Raw genomic sequence first — 14,464 nt, 5'->3', positions numbered from 1 at the left:
GCAGGAGCAGCCACCTTGCCCATAGCTGCTAACACAGGCATGTGACTTCAGAAACAAACATAACCATGCAGGGATTTTTTTTCTGATGCATCTTTGCTCCAAAATCACATGGGAGTGTGGAAAGTGCCTGTGCTCATCTCTCTCCACTAAGACCTGCTGTTGTGCTAGTGCTCAGCCACCCATGAGGAGGGTGGCAGGGCAGGCGAGCCACACTGTGCCTGGGAAGCGTGGGCACCCTTGCTCCTCACTGCTGAGGCACTGATCCCCAGCTGCACTTCCTCTGTCACTGAGAGGCAAACCAGTTTGAAGACCCGCTGGAGCACAGTGGGAGGTAAGTCCAACGTGTTTGACAGCACTGGTACCTTGAGACCACCATGGTTTCCCAGTGTTTTGTCTCCAAGGCTGCAGCCTCTGGGTAACTTCCACCCCAAATGTATGTCACGTTTCCTTCCAGTGAAAGCAAAATATTTACACTAAGGCAGGGTCACCCGGCGGCCACTCCTCTATGGCAAGTTGAAAGCTGCTGTGATTCTGTAAACTGAGGGGTGTGAGGGCAGAGGGGATTAGTGCGGGTCTCCAAAATAAAAGGCTGCTGCTGGAAATGCTGGGCACCAGGGAGGTGGGTACTGGATGTGCGTTCTCATGGTGGGATGAGGATGGGAAGGCAGCGGGGCTGGTGGGTGCCTGCCCTGGCTGGGAGCTCAGAGGGAGTGGGCTGATGTGGTGATGGTGCTGCAGAGCCAGTACCAGGGCAAGGCAGATTTGTAGAGCCCCAACAGACCTATCTGGTGTCCCCCCCAGCCACTCTTCCCACCAGTCCCCACATAGCCCCAGCACGGTCACACCAGCATCACTTCTTTACCTGCCTTCAAGGAGCTGTTGGAAATATTCCTGTTCTGCAAGAGTGTTTTGAGCACTGTTAAACTACCCTGGAAGTTGCTGGACTACACTTACCCTATGAAAATGCACTGAATTCAGTGACTTAAACCTGTAAGCTTCAACCACAGGACTTGCAGCCCCTATATTCCCAGACACTCAAGAGAAAGTGTGGCAGGTTCCTGCTGTAGTAACTTGCACACAAAAGATCTTCCCGAGACAGCTCTTCCCACCTTCTCACAGCCTGAATCTCTCCCACATGCTGCCAAAATTTTCTTCTTTATCCCGTATTGCATTGCTGATCAGCATCCAAAACTTCTGCTGCATACTGCAGCACATGCTAGGAGTTGCCAGATAAACTGGTTGGCAACCGCTGGACCGCTGCCCATCAGATACCACCTCCTCCTCCTCAGCTCCTGCTGTCCCGCTCCCATCCACCCATTTGCCAAAGTGGTGACCCATGTCTGGGTTTCACATGTGACCGTGGTGGGTGAACACTGGAAAGGCTCCATCAGGTGGTAAGCAAAAGTCTACTTGCTTTGTATGCCTTGAACCCACCTTGGGGCATGAGGACACTGAGCCTGCTAGTGCCTGGGCTGCTTCAGAAAGCCCTCACTCCCCTGCTAAGATAGATGTGAACACCAGGCATGAGCCACAGTGGAGATGGAGGTAATTCCATCTCAAGCCCTTCTGATCAAACCAGCCTGTGAGGAGCAGCAGATGGGTTTGAATGATCCCACAACCTCTTCTGCTTTTGCTCTGTCTCTGCCACCCTCCCAGCAAGGTTCTTGTGAAAGCCCGTGGAGTAAGCAAAATATTATCAGGACGTTCCAGTTATTCTTGGCTGTCTAAGAGCGAGGTAACTGCACTTTCTGCATCCAATAATTTTCCATTAGCACTTCTCATAATGATTATCCAGTGTCAATATCTGAGATGTCAGTATAGCGCCAGAGCTGAAAAGGGTGGCATTTGGCCACTTTCTACCACTTGGGACATACGGTTTTCCCCAGCTTTGCAGAGAAGTTGCTTTATGCTGATTACTAAGCTATTAGGTATGCAAGGCATAACTATAGCAAAAGGGGATTTCTGTGTGGGAGGAACAGTATGATTCAGATTGTCTCATCAGCCTTGCGAAACAAAATGTTCAGTCAACAGAATGCACTTTTGCAATATAGCCACTCATTTCTCTGCCTTTATTTTGTACACTTAGTCATAACCCTGGTGCACTGGGACCTGGGAATCAGCCTAGCAAGCTGCTGGAGGATTGGTCAAGGAAAGGGGAGTTTAAGGAAGCACTGAGATGACTTGATACTTTAATAATGTTTTCCTTACTGGGAGACATGTGTGGAGCATGGTGAGGGGAAATGGGGAGCAAAAGCTCTCCTCAAGCACCTGATTACCACCTCTTATAGCAGCTGTTGAGACAGCTGACATGGGAAAGAGATAATGGGAATGCTATCCCAGCTTTGGAGACTTGCCTGCTTCATAATCAACCCAGTACCTGGAGCACAAACAAGTGGCTGAATATTGCTCACACAAGCACCTACTGCAATGCACTGGTGGTTTAAAGGTGTTCATTAATGCAGCTGAGATAAGAAGTTGGCCATTGCTGGATGACTGTTTTATAGCAGCCATCAGAAATGTACCACCCTGAGCTTTTCTGGGGTTGCAAAGGAGGATGGTAAGGGTAGAGGGAAAGCACTGATTTCATGGAAAGATAATCTAAGTTGAGGATCTACCCGAGAGTGCCAATTGCTGTCTTACAGGTAAAATACTTCTTGGAACACTGTACTTATGCATTAAAAATAAAATCCTATCAGGATCCTGTTCCTCCCCAGAAAACTCAAATTTAAGGTAAAACAAAAGAATTCCTGATGTTTTAAGGTATGGATGTTCACAGTGTAGATACCAGCCTGCCCTTCCTGATGATGCCCCTGAGAAAAATCCCAGCCATCCATAACAGACAGTTCCACTTTATCAGGGACCACAAAAAGCAGAATGCCTTAATCTCACTCACATGGGGACTGGGCCAACTCCAGCCCTCACTATGAGTATATGAGTGAATTGTTTTAGCACATTCCTGATAAGACAAATGGCACACAGGAGGCAAATGCTCTTCACTCTTCTTAAAGGCTGGCTTGGAAAGCCAGAAGTTGCACACCACTTGTGTGGTGTGCCAGCCTTGTATCCAAGTATCATTAAACACAGAGCTAGCATGAGTCTTTGCATACTTTCCTAGGCTTCACACATTCTTTCAAGTGTGTTACTAACGTAAGAATTGCACTATTGTAAATACGTTTTTGTGAAGCCAGCTATAAGGCAGCGTGCATGTGTTGTATTTTCAGTACTTTAGGCACCCTGAAGAAAGAAGGGAAGAGGGCAGGCTGCAGCTTGCTTTCTTAATAACATGCAGAACCTTTAAAGCTCAGGTTACAGTAAGTATTTTGGCTCTAAGCTCCAGCTATGAAGCAAATAGCCCAAAGACTCTCCTAGAACTGTAATGGCAAACTCAGATAACGTCAGAAGTGCAATGATGGGGGGCAGCTGTGCCAAAAGAACATGCCGACTACAAGATACTAAAAATTAAGCTTTTTAAGTAACAGATTTTAAGTTCTCTTAGCTCAAAAGCAATATCGCCAGCAGCATCGCCTCACCTCCTTCTGGAAGCGCCTTGGGGCTGAGACTTACCCCATTCCCTCTGTTACAGCACATGGGTCCTACCTGATCATGGCTTTTGTGCTGTCCTCTCACATGCTGGCTTTATGTGACAGGCTGGCTCTAGTGTGAGCTGGGCCTTTGGCAAGTCTTCTGCCAACCCCTGCAGCCCAAGGGTGTGCTTTATGGAAGACCACACTGACCAGTTGTGGGGTCTGACCTGGTAGGGTATGAGAAAGCCCTTGTAATGTCTTAGCAGAGGGACTGAACTCTTGCAAGAGACCATGAGAAAATGTAAATCCCAAGGAAACAAGAGCGTACAATACCTGACAAACCCCGAAACACAAGTCTGAAGGTGTTAAAGAATTTCCTACTGAGTTTCATAAGGGAATGCAATTAGGCCTTGAGTAGCCTGTCTTTGGCCATGCTGCAAGTGATTTCATAGGGCAATATCCAGTAAGCAGAGAAATTAAATTATGCCAGGATGAGGAGGCCATCCTTTTCAGAGCCCCTAAACTGTCTTCTAACTGGTAGCACTTCCGTTTTCCAGATCTATATGCAACATGATGGTTCAGGGCCTTCCTAGAAATGAAAAGGCCTATTCTTCCTCACCTTCCTCTTTCAGTGAAAACATATATGATGAGAAACCGCATGCACACACACATGGGCTGGTGTGAGCCCCAGTGTAGGCACAGATGGTGTGTCTGAACGAATGGACACACAGAGGTCTCTGTGTAGGTAAGAATGTTTACCATGTGCGGTGCTGGGAAGTGCATGCATGATTCCAGCTAAAACCCACAAGATTGGCTGTAAGATGTTGTAATGCAAAGATCCCTTCTCATGTGTCAGAGCCTTAAAGTTCTGTGCCATTGGGATGGTGTCACCTGGAGTTCAAAGATGAGAGAGGCTGCAGGTAGGAAGCAATTTCTAAATCAATTTGTGCAGTGGATTTCTGCAAATACGATTCAGATGCAGCAGACAAGGCCTTCAGATCTGAGAGAGTCCTTTTTTCATCTGATTTTCTACTTAATGCCTATTTTACAGAGCAGGAAAGAAATCAGCGCCTTGCCCTAGTTGGGCATGAGCCCCATGTCCGTGTTTTGCCCAAGGCAAAAATGTCTTCACTGCAGTTTCAGGTAGGCAGATTCAACTCTGGAAGTATCTGGCACTTTACATTGAACTACATACTGGCCACAGGGTTCAACACATTAAGATCAGCTTCAGCAGAGCTCTGTTGTCTCAAGGCTGTTTGTTGGGAGCATGCCTGCAGGAATTATACAAAGGATTGTGTGGGTCACTTCCCCCCTGTTGAGAAAGAAATGCAGGCCAGGCTAGGGAAGCTGTATAGGAAACAGAAGCTAAGGGCATACCAGAAAAAAGCTTAACAGGTGCTTAAACTAACTTCACCTTTAATATTCTGCAGTTGTTTAAGGAGACAGCATCAGGAGCTTTGCCATTGATATGAGTGAAACTTTATTTTAAAACATTTGTATGAGGAAAAAACGTATTTTGAAGACATTATCTGAAGAAATCAGTTCATTTAATTTCTGATTCAGCAGAATTCCATCATATTTTGCTTCAGGTGTCATCTTTTCTCCTTTACTATTCCCACTCAAGGATGATACATTTTTGATGGGCAAGTAGTACACTTTTTCACTGCCTGCCGGCCTCTCTAAGATCTCCCATTCTAGACTTACTATCATGGTGATTTCTAGCTCAAGTAAAATCAACAACTTCCTCTCTTTTCTTTCCTTCTGGTCTTTAAGGCAGAAAGCCCAGGTGCCCTGGTGGCCGGCCCCTTGCTGGCTCCCAGAAGGCCTTGCCTCTTTTATTTTTTGTTAGCTCTGTCCAAGGATTTTTGCCTGTGCTCCACTATGTATAAGTCAGTAATTCTTGGTTCTTCCCAAACACTTTGTCCCCTCTGCTCCTGTGATTTACAGAAAGTTGGAAGGCTTCAGGTGGAGGCAAGATCCTCCCCAGCTTTCCCTTTGGCAGGTTTTTCTGCCTTTGAGGACGTTGCTGGTCTTTGTGGGGTGGATGCTCAGAGAAGGGCTGAAATGGGTGTTCTCCAACCTTGACCTGGATGGGAAATATGATTCTGTCAAAGAGGTTTCTTTTCACAAGACTGTAGGCCTAGTTTCTGCTCAGGTTCCTTGCAGCTGGATGGTTCATGCACACTTACAAATTGTTGGTTATATATAAACCCCTGTGCTTTCTGAAGCTCAGGTGACATTTACTATTTAACTCCCCTTCTGAACAACCTAGCAGAGGAAAGAAAGCCCAGCAACCCACAAATCCATGCCACTTTGGGCACCTTTGCTCTTACGATTGACACCTTCCCTCTACTGCTGGGTTAAGACCACTGCAAGTGGGAATTCCTTCTCCTAAATTAATTAACTCTGTATTGTTATTGCCTTTGATGTACTGCCATAGGAACAGGAACAAGCACTGGAAAACCTCCATTTGTGTGTATTTCTTACACAAACAGCTCTGGACAGAATATTAAAGGGATCGTTTGGAACATGGTGGACAGAAACAGTCCCCTCCCAAAGCTGATGCTCACTATGGAAACTGCATGGAATGGTTACAGACCTCTAGTGGCTCGGTTTATATAGCTCTTCTGGCTCCCTTACTGCTCACCAGCACAGTATTTTGGTAAACTGTATGGAGACTTCCCATGAGGATTACAACACTGTGTCATTTCATCTTGTCTGCATATCCCATCCCGTTGTCTGTTTATTGTCCTCTGTCCCACATCGCTGAGAGATTTCACAATTGGAAGCCTTCTATAAATTACGACACAGAGTTAAAGGACTTCAGTGTTTGCTCTCTGCTATGGCTTTTTTTTTCCAAGGGACATAGGGTTAGCCACCTCTTTAAAATGTCTTCTTTTATTTCTATTTATATACTGATGTTTGTAAAAGCTGCCTTTAGAAACTGAAAAAATTAAAAGAAAGAGTATTTCTGTCCTTCCTGCCTGTATTCTTTTCCACTTATCTTCCACTGAATTCCTAGAGAAACACACATTTTTGGAAGTGCTTGCAGCAAATGCTTTTTAGCAAGCTCTGTCCGTAATGGCCCATGGGGACTCCAGATAAAAAACAATTGCTTGCATTTCTATTCCTCAGTGTATGAGTGACTGTGGCAGCTTTAGCACTGCTACTGCCAGCCTGTGTCACTGGTGCCAGGGCTGCGGGCTGAGCTGGCCTCTGCTTCCCACCAGAATGGAAGCAAGAATTCTTGAATTATATAGAGGAGGATCTCTAGCTCTGCTTGGCTCTGCAGGAGGCTGCGATCAGTGGGCAATCCTCAGAATAGTCGTATGACAGAGTTTCAGTATCACAGACTGTCTTATCCTGATCAATGCTTTCAAGGTTAATGTCACATATCATCATCACGTAAGGACTAGAGACATTTAAATGCAAGATAACACACACAGGACTATAATCTCATAATCCTAGGATGTCCCAGTCTTCGGTGACTTTATCTGCCACTGCAACTTTTTTTCTTGGAACCAGAAAGCAGCGCACACAGCTCCTGCAGGAGTGCTCTTGGTTCTCCCTTGCAAATGGGAGCATTATAAACCACAAACGTGGAGCACCTGCAATGCCCCACAACACTGGTCTTGCTTCCTCCAGCAGCCAGGAGAGAATCAGGGATTTTTATGGCTTAAAAGCGTCTCAGAAGATCACTTAGTCTGGACTCATGTCCCAAGGCAGCATTGTTATACTTACATCACTCTTGGCAAATGCTTGTCTAACCTCTTCCTAAAAACAGGATGGTGATTCCACACCCTCCTCAGATACTTCTGTGTGTCATTATCCTTACTGCTTGCTGCCTTCTAACACCCAACCTCAGCCTCCTTTTCTGTAATTTAAGCTCATTACTTGTCCTCTCCATCATGGATATGGAGAACAATTATCCCCTTTTGTTCCCGGCCACCTTTCACATATTTGACAGTGGTAACCCTATCTCTCTCATTCTCTAGACTACAGGAAGTCAGTTAATTCATTCTTCACTCCTAGCTCTGGTTTTCAAGACCTCTGATTATCCCCCTGCTGTCCTCTGGGACCTTGTCTTGAACACAGCACCCATGGCTGGACACCACACTATAACTGCAGCCTCACAGAGAATTGAGCAGAAGGATTATTTGCAGGGTACGTGCCTATGCACACATCCTAGTAGGGCATTTGCCCTTTTTGCATTAGCTATTAACTCATATTTGGATTGTGACTTGGAACATCTCTCAGATCTTTTTATGTAGATTTGCTACTTGGGCAAAAATTCACCACCCTATATAAATAGACATAATTATTCCTGGTGATGCCCATGTATAGAAGCTGAGAACTGTCCTTACTGAAATGAATGCTATTTCTAAGACCATTTGTCTGAATACATTTTAATTGTAGTTTTATATTTCAGTATACTCATAGTCCCCTTCCAGCTTTGTGGTAGCCAAGAATATGATATTCTCTATTCCATTGTACAAGCTGGTCATAACCCGCTTAAATCAGACGGACCCAAGCAGTGTAGACTCCCAAGCAACTTTTCTTGATCCATCTTTCCCTTTTTTAGCATAACTAATAACTATTCTCTGTGCGGTTCTCCAATCGGTATTGCATCAGCCTAGACCAGCTCCATCTACTACAGGTTCCCTTAATTAATTTGCTGAGGAGTAGTATCATGTTGCACTGTGGCGAAAGCCTCACCACCGTCAAAATACAGCACTACTATTGCTTCTCCCTTATCAAGGAGTTGTTTTTATTCTGTCATGAAAGGAAATTTGACCCGTTTTCCACAATTTGTTTTTGACAAATCTCTACTGGCCATTATTCATCTCTTTGTTTTGTTTTAGGTGCTTACCCAAGTTTGATTGTTTGTTACAGTATTTTTCCGGGAATTGAAGTTAAGCTGAACAATCTGTAATCCCTGGCTCCTCCTTTTTTTCCCTTTTAAAATCAGGAACTACGTCTGCACTTTTCCAGACTTCCAAGTATGATCTCTGGGCTCTGTAACATCCCAGAAGCCAGGTGAGGTGACGCCTAGAGCTTTTGTGGTTAAATAACTGGCTGGAGCAATTACCCTACGCTTGCATTCATCTGGCCCAACTGACTTGAACACTATCTGAAGGATCTTCTGATCTAGTCTTTGGTATAGTTTTGTGATCTCACCCCTCGTGGCTGACATTGATTGCAGTATTTGTCTGAAGCAATAACATGCACAAAAGGTATGAAACATACTGAGACTCTAGCCATGAACTGTCAATAGCCTTTCTTCCCCACTGGAGTTACCTGGGTCTCCCTCTTGCTGCTAAAGTAGTGATAGGAAAACTACTTGTTACTTTAAAGTCTCTCGCTAATTGGATTCCATTTTGCTGCTTGACCTCTGTGGTTTTGTCCTCACGTATCAAGCCCAGCTTCTGCATGCTTTTTTCGCTGAGGCTGAGACCAAAGAAGAGCTGATGATTTCTCAAAGTTGATTTACTCTTACATCTGCCATGAAGATTCTGGGTTTTGGATAGCCGATGCTTGTTGCTGTTCTCTCCAAGGTGCTTTCTAAGTGATTAAAACTTCTCCCTAGCCCAAGGTTCAGAATGATATGCCTTTAATTACCAAGTAAGTGGCTTTAATGGAATCACTGAGGTTTACCTTGGTCTAGGAAGGGTCAGAAGCCTGAGCTTTGTTTCCACCTTTTACCAACTTTAAGGCTTCGCCTGGGATCACTCAGTGTCTGCTGGTCAGTTCTGGTTTAACCTTGTGTCCTTATTGTAAGAGTTGGTTGCAAATCACAACGTGTTCTGACCCAGACCTGAATTTTACATAGTCCCAAATGCTAGAAATGTTTACATTCATCTCAAGTTCATCTCAACTGCTCGTCAGAAATACACCTTTTCTCATTTGAATGCTTTTTTTGCTGGCTTGCCTGTCAGCTGATCTATAAGGGCAGAACAGACCAGGCTGAGGAAGTGGGGAACATGTTTGTGTTTGTGTACGTATGAAAAACTCAAAATTCACTAGTCACGTAACCCTCCTAAACTCCTCCCTGCACAGAAACTCCAGCTTACCTTCTGTCGTCACATACTCTTCTCATCAGTAACTCACGAGCTCACTGCTTGAGGAAGCTGAAGCAGCAATGCTGTAAATACAGCAGTGTTACACTGCTATAATGGTGCTCTTTCAAAAGAGCAGCATAGGCAGCCAAAAGGGGAAGGAGTTCAGGCAGTCTTTCTGTTGCCCAAGAGGAAGTGAATTTCAGATAGTGCTTCAGTTCCCTTTAATTATGATTCACCATAAATGAACAGCTAAAACATCAGTTGATAGTAAGGCCATACAAGCAGGGACTTCCAGAAGCACAGGCACAAAGGAAAAGGCAGAGAAAGCTGGCCCCTTGCCTAGCTGTGAGTCGCCTTCCTTCCCATTCTGCTGCTTTTGTTTTTAGGGTTCCTGTGCGTTTTGCAGTGTCAGCCAGTTGTCAGCCAGGAGAAGACAGCCTTGCATGGGTTTTAGTTAAGCGTGAGACCCCAGGCCCCTCCTAGACCCTAGACTGGGACATGTTCACTACTGCTAACTGCTGTTAAACCAAAGCAATGACCTAAATCATAAATCAAGTAACAGAATATGCTGCTGATAAACTGTGGTATATAGGAACTTACACAATATTTATGGATTGTTAGAGGTTAATACTAGAAGGAACAAACCATAATGGCTGTGTTGGCCTCCTCTAACAGAGTTATTATCCAACCTTAACATGGCAATTTTCCATGGTAGAAAAAATACCTCTGCTTCTCAGTCTGGGCAAATTGCACCACTGGCACAGGATCCGCTGATCAGCCACTCTTAATGTGCCTTCTGGTCTGAATTTGTTGTGCTTTCAGCCACTGGATCTTGTTTTGTCTTGTCTTACTTCTTCCCCATGTCAATATGCATAAATCATGTGTGATCCATGTGTAAGGAGCCTGATGGCACAGAGGCACAAAATGTATCACATTTAAAAAGTAAGAGAGCATGACAGAGACATTTCCAGCTTTGATAAGGAATCATTGGAGAATACTTGGCAAGAAAGAAGAAAATAACCCCACTATGCTTGGAAAAAGGGAGAGGTGTGTCTTGTTAAGCTGGGAAAGAGGTGGAGGGGGCATTAAACAGTCAAACAACAGACAAGTTCTTGTCCTGCACTTTACCACTGTTAACACCAGGTACAAAATGGGTAGAAAATGACATTAAACCAGATTGTGGTGTAGGGTAATGGATGATCCAAAGTTTCTCCCTAAGAGTACATCCCATTATCTAAAGCTATATTTATGTGAGGAATGCATTTACTGATTCAGGTTATATGAGCAAAACCACCGTGTTTGCTAGCATGGCTCAGCCAGGTAAAGTAAGGGGCAACTGTGACATCCCCCCACCCCACCTTATCTCATCATACCTTTGGCTACAGTCCTGCTGGCAAAAGCCGTGATAGAAAGATTGGAGGAAGGAGAAATGAGAGCGGAGGATGTGCTAGATGCCAAACACCAGATTCCTCTTCAGAGAGAATCCCGCCACAAGAAAAGCATTGTCTTGCAACAGCCTGCAGAAGGATAGGCTGATACCTGAAAGAGATTAGAACAGTAAAGCTGCACTCAGGCTGAGCTGCCATGTGGAAAATCCATCACTCTCCATGCAGCAAGGGTCCCTATAAGATCCTATAGCTGGAGGGGAGGGGATATGACTAGAAGTAGGGGGAGAGATTAACAAAAACATATTTGCACATTTAAAGGCTGACCTTATCTTTGAAAATAGCTAACTTCATCCCTTGCAGTAGAATTGAGGAGTCCATGTGCCTCACCTGCACAGCAAGAGGGGAATTTTGGCCAGAGGGAGGTATTAAGGTGGGGAGAAAGACCTCCAGGCAAGGAAGGTTAACATAATTATTTACAACAATGGATTGCTGTTTAATAAGAGCTATGAGGTGGCTTTCCAAAAACAAATGGTCTCCTTTAGGGCCCATGGAAGAAACTATCAAGTGAAACCAGCAAGAGTCTGTGTTCTAGCTGAGGCTGTCAGAGTTTTGCAGGGAAAATGTGCTGTTTGTCACCACTGCCCCCTCCCCAGCCCAGAGCTGTGCTGGTCAGCAGGAGCACAGCTGTCCACCCCTTTCTGCCCCCGCAAGAAGAAAAGCTTCATATTGAGGTGAGCGCTCATCTCATAGCTCTCATGAGCCAAGAGGATGTGTGGGGCAGGCTCTCACTTCCGGTCTGTGATCCATCATTCATACGGACTCTCAAAATACAGCTCTGACAAGCAATCTAGCTAATTCTCAGATTGTAGGAGAGAATGCACTGACAGTTTCTACGCTCTGCCACTGTCCTTGTTGCCAACAAGGGATTAAACCCTACGCTGGTTTCTTCTGCTGAACACAGACCTTCTGAGAGGCTTCCCTATCAGCCTGCAGCCTCTCATGTTCTCTAGCTCTTCAAGATATCTGTGCTCACAGAGACATGCTGTGGCGGAACTCCTTGTTCTCCTGAGGCAGCAAACACCGGCCACAGTCAGAGAAAAGGCACTTGCCAGAGATCCCAAGGACAGAACTGTGTGAGGTTTGGCTCGGCAGCACTTCATTTCAATGCGTGAATCTTTCTGAATCATATGCTTGCTCTGGTTTTGTAAGGGCTGGTGCAGATCAAATAAAGTAAGCAACACCGTTTCCAAGGCAAACATTCCATGTTTGCATTCAGATTTGACCTCTATTGTCCCCGAGGTCCATGAGCCTTACTTAACTTTTCTCAGGAGGCTGGATGAGCTGAGAGGACACAGTAGTGGGCTATGGAACCTCTCTCACCTGCAGCCTTCACTTCTAAGCAGCAGCCTTGGCTGAGGCTCCAGCTTGCTTTACAAATATTTAAAGGGCTGTTTTACCCAAACTCTCAGAAAAACAGTTGTACATTTATTTCTACCAAACATTTTGCAAGGAAGCGATGCTGCCACCCCTACTTTGATAAGAGTTCTTCATCACGGGGGTGGCAGGAAAAAGAGAGTGAAATAAGACAACTCTTCTCAGCTTGCTTCAATTTAATGAGCTCCTAAAGGAGCCTTATTGTTCACCCTGTGCTTTCCCCCATTGTGAACTTCTCAGCCTCATCAAAAAGAGCTTCTTTTCTTCCTTTTTTTTTTTTTAGCTTTTTTTTTCTTTAACTCAGGCTCTGTTTGATCAGCCCTTTCCCCTTTTTTTAACCCAGTCCCCCACATCACGCTGGAACTGGTACCAGTGGAGCATGTCGGCATGCCCTAGCAACACAGAGATTAAGGGAACTACCAGCTCCAGAGGACAGGCTGGCTCAGACTTACTAATTAAGTGCAATGAAAGAAGTGAAAGAGAATGGCCCTTTCTTTGGGGTAGAAGAGGCACTAGAGGTGGATGAAGGAGTTCAGCTAAAAGAAAGTCTCCCTCCCCCAAAACATGTCGACATTCAGACCGATCCTTTCCTAATAAGACTTTGTGTACATATGGAGTTTGTATGGATGGGGAAAGGCTGACAGCAGTCAAAGCCCGATGCAGAAAAACACAGGTCGGACTGAAGTCAAACCACAGCTGACCCTGCCTCGTGTCCAGCGCTCTCAGATGGCTGGGACCTGTGCATCAGGTCCAGATGCTGCATCCAGAAAGGAATGTGCACATGCAGAGGCAGGGCTCCCATGCAGGGAGAAGGGCTGGACCTTCCAGGGGTTTGCAATGAAACATGGGCAGGCCTGTCCCCTTCAATCCTTAGCAACCTCCTGCAGCCCACCTTTACTGACCATGCCCCTGAACACCAGGCCACAGCCTCCCTTCACACCAAACCCTGGTCAGAGCCTGTCTGTTTTCAGTCAGCCGTGGCCTCTGCTGGTAAATCTTTTCTGAATTATGAAATACTTGCAGCGTTTGTCTCTTTCCTTATTGTTTTTTAACGGTTACTTTTGGGGGTTGCTGCTTATGGGCGTTTTGCCCTGGGCTGGGCATGGAAGTGAAACTGCTGAAATTCCTGCAAGCAGGGCAGGGTGGCCGGTGTTTCTGGCCCCAGCAGGAAGCACCAGATATGATGACAGGCAGCAGCTTCTGGTAATTCTCCAGCCTGTTTCACTAATCCGTAAAGCCTTACCCAAACTGGGTGAGTTTTTAACAGTCTGAAGCATGGCGGCCTGTCCAAACCAAACAGGCATCTCCTGGCATGTGCTCCAGTAAGGCAGCTGGGATGGGGTCCTGCTTGTGCCCCAGGCAGACAGAAGAGGGGAAGCCTGGCCACAGGGGATGCCCCGCTGTGGCATGGCTGCTGAGTTGGTCTTCAGTGCTGGTCTGTTCCCCATTTCACTCAGCAAATCCTGTACACCCTCCTGCAGAGAGCACCTTCCCAGACCAGCAAAACCTCCCTGGGGTAGACAAACTGGAAACCAGAAGCTTCATTTTCCTATCAAACACAAGAAACACCATCCCACCGTTCAGGATCCCCAGCCTTTGCTGATGCCTGCCATGGCCCAAGGGGATGGAGGCACCACATGGGTTTCCACCCTCCTGATGTGCGATGCCTGAAGCAGGTGGCAAGGCCATGGTGGTGGGATTGTTGCAGGAGGATGGAGCAGGCGAGCGCGTTCATGGTCCCTGCTGCTCCCCTGGGACATGCCGTGTTCTGTGTTGAGCACCAGGAGATGCAATGCAGGGTACAGCGTGTTACTAGCCCAGGAACAGTTAGATGACTAAATAGCTCTTCTCCACCTCTGCTGCTGGCAAGAGGTGTACTGTAGTCACTGAAAACATTCCTGAAACAAATGCCACGAGAAGGGAACTGTGAAATCCCATGCCTCAGTCTGAAAAAGGTTTTTCTCCAAGTAAAGGCCATGAAAAAACGGTGCTATCTTACAAAACAGACCCGTGCCTTTGCATATTTAGCTTCGGATCTGCTGGTATTAGAGACAAAGTC

The 14,464-nt window shown here is 45.9% G+C and overlaps 1 protein-coding gene across 1 annotated transcript in view; it reads left to right on the top strand.

Annotated features, from left to right (window-relative positions):
- The window catches only part of RAD51B (RAD51 paralog B), a gene marked incomplete at both ends in the record, with an annotated part of 422,640 nt that extends 409,028 nt beyond the window's left edge, over positions 1–13,612 (top strand). The window contains 3 exon segments of the mRNA XM_080618204.1: positions 4,576–4,667; positions 13,429–13,545; positions 13,547–13,612. Of these exon segments, the coding sequence (XP_080474330.1) occupies positions 4,576–4,667; positions 13,429–13,545; positions 13,547–13,612 (275 nt within the window).
- Positions 13,613–14,464: the final 852 nt, after the last annotated feature.

This window comes from Psittacula echo (assembly GCF_963264785.1).
Source record: "Psittacula echo genome assembly, chromosome: 5".
NCBI lineage: Eukaryota > Metazoa > Chordata > Aves > Psittaciformes > Psittacidae > Psittacula > Psittacula echo.
The sequence above is the reverse complement of the archived record's forward strand: the minus strand, read 5'-3'. Positions and strand labels throughout refer to the sequence as shown.